The sequence below is a fragment of the Alligator sinensis genome, unplaced genomic scaffold (assembly GCF_000455745.1).
Source record: "Alligator sinensis unplaced genomic scaffold, ASM45574v1 scaffold1318_2, whole genome shotgun sequence".
NCBI classification, from domain to species: Eukaryota; Metazoa; Chordata; order Crocodylia; family Alligatoridae; genus Alligator; species Alligator sinensis.
In genome coordinates, this window is record NW_005843067.1 from 122,597 (window position 1) to 125,067 (window position 2,471).

The window sequence follows — 2,471 nt, forward strand, 5'->3', positions numbered from 1 at the left end:
CCATGTACCTGTCCTGCCTGGAAAGCAAGGCACTGAATTTCCCCCTCCCCTTGGTTGAGCTTCATTCCTAGAACAATACCGTATTTCCTCACAAACAACGCACCCCACAAAACCCCACCTTTGTTTTGGAAGGAAATATATAGAAAACGAATCTTTCCCCAGCCCCGGCTGCCTGTGGCAGAGTACCGTATCTCCTCACATACCATATGCCTCACCCTGGAAGCCCCACACTTTGTTTTGAGAATACAGAATGAAGGAAATAAAAATTGCCCCAGATTTACGGCCGCACGCAGCAGGGGCAGAGCCATCAGCAAACTCACCCTCCCTCTTCCTTCCCAGGCCAAAGCTATGGGTTTAACCTTTTCACCGCTGCAGCTCTCAGGTGCTCAGGCAAAAGCTGAAACCCTAGCCCCTGCTGAAGGTCTCAGCCCCCCACAGGAGGCTCAAGGACTTTGAACAGAGCTAGGAGCAAGTCATCAGGGCTGTGAAATAGGAGGGGAGGGATGAAGAGCAGCAAACGGACAGCAAAATCACCCAAAGAAAGGATGATGAACAAGAACATCAAGCCCATGAAAAAGGAGAGAGGGCCATTAACAGTCGTTAGCAGGAATCGGGGATTCTACCGAGCCAAGAAGTGATCGACTGCCCGCGTCTGGATACAATGTTGCTGCTGCTATCCTGAGCAGAATAAAATCAGCCCAAATTTTAAAGACCAATTAGGGAAGGGGGAGGGGTGCATGGTATGCAGGTCATGATGGTAGTTGTTCAGCTCCTACTGGGAAGCAGTGGACAGGCCAAGGCATTGCTCGGTTCTGGGAGCCAGTGAAGCTGGGAGGGAGGGGGGCGTCTGGGCTGGGCCAGAGAGGTTCTCAATATGGATCCCTCCCCCGCTCCCAGTAAAGTCCAGCCCCCAGTTTCTCTGGCTCCAGGACTCACTGGGCTGGAGCTGGGAGATGTTTTCCATGGCGCTGGGGGGCAGGAAGGCCCGAGCTGGCCAGGGCTACATCAAGCTTGCAGGGGAGACCGCTCTGTGGGCACAGCTAGTGGGCTGGTGGGGTCTCCATCCCTGGAGAGTGGGTGGGTCGGTCTGGCCCCAGAGCGGCTGGGGCTGGGACCCCGGATGGCTGGGTTCTCTCCAGGAGGTTGGTGGGGTTCGAGGTGGGGGCCTGGGAGCCCGCACGCCTGGGTCGTCTCCAGCACTGGGAGGGGAGAGGCTGGGGGAGGGAGCAGGGGGAGCTGGGAGCTGGGACACCTGGGGTCTCCCCTACTCTACGAGGGAAGTGGGGGCTGGGGGGCTAGCGGTGGGGCGACTAGCAGTGTCACTCTGCATCTTTGACTGACAGCTTGGTGGGTTGGGGGAAAGGAGGGATTCCAATTAGATGCAACCGTGACAGGTGTCAATCTGCGTCACCCGGGCCCTTTGATTGACAGCTCCATTCAGGTCCCTCCCAGCTCTTCTGCTGGCCAGATACCTGGCGAGTCCCAGCAGGGGAGACCAAATCCAAAACAGCCCCGTACCCAGTAAGAATTCAGCTCCTGGCCCCTGGCCGGAAACCTCGCAGCGCCCGGCTGCGCCTTGCTACCCTTTCTCCACCCAAAATTCCTCTGCAGTCAGTTCCCTGCTAATCCCTCCAGCAACCAGGGGGGAACTGGGCTTCATTAAGACCCATTAAGCTTAATTAAAAGCATGGCACAGAAGGCAGCAGCCGGCTAGTGGACTGTAAGTATAAGCAGCGCCAGACCTGGGATATCCGGTAAGGGGGAAGCTGTAGGTGAGGGAATCTGGACTGTGCCTGGTGCTCTCTGATCCTGGCCGGGGGGGTCTGTACAGCACCAGGTGCCCCCAATCACAGCCTAGGAGGTCTGTACAGTGTCCAGTGCCCCCGATCCCAGGCTTGGTGGGGTGGGGGATTGTACAGCTCCTGGCCCTTCCCTGATCTCAGCCTGGAGGGTCTGTACAGCTCCTGGCTGTCCCCAATCTCACCCTGGGGGGTGGGGTCTGTGCAGCACCTGGCACCCACAGTCAAAGCCTAGGGGGTCTGTACAGCACCTGGCACCCCCTGATCTCAGCCTGGGGGGTCTATATGTGCTAAATGCCTTATATCGCCTTTGCAGATGCAGATGCTGCCTTGAGCCCCAGCTCTGGTCAGGTGCACCAGGACCAGCCGCGGGTGTCCCAGAGCCGGCCGTGTCCCAGCCATGGCCTTCGCTGACCTGCTGGCCGACACCGGGAGCATGGGGCGCTTTCAGGTCCTCAACGTGGCCCTGCTGGTGCTGCCCATCCTGATCCTGTCCTGCCACAACCTCTTGCAGAACTTCACGGCTGCCACCCCGGGCCACCGTTGCCGTCTGCCCTGCGACACCAATGCCACTGGCTGCCTGGGACGCCTGGCTTCCTTTGTGCCCCTGGACAGGGAGGGGCAGGCAGAGACCTGCGTGCAATTCTTGGGTGCTCAGGGGGAGCTGCTGAA

General features: G+C 58.8%; 1 protein-coding gene across 1 annotated transcript in view; it reads left to right on the plus strand.

Moving 5' to 3' along the window:
* LOC102379157 overlaps positions 1 to 2,471 on the plus strand; it is a 24,115-nt gene that overhangs the window by 9,947 nt on the left and 11,697 nt on the right. Inside the window, 3 exon segments of the mRNA XM_025193559.1 lie at positions 1,469 to 1,521; positions 2,135 to 2,469; position 2,471. The exon segment at position 2,471 is cut by the window's right edge and continues 116 nt beyond it. Of these exon segments, the coding sequence (XP_025049344.1) occupies positions 1,469 to 1,521; positions 2,135 to 2,469; position 2,471 (389 nt within the window).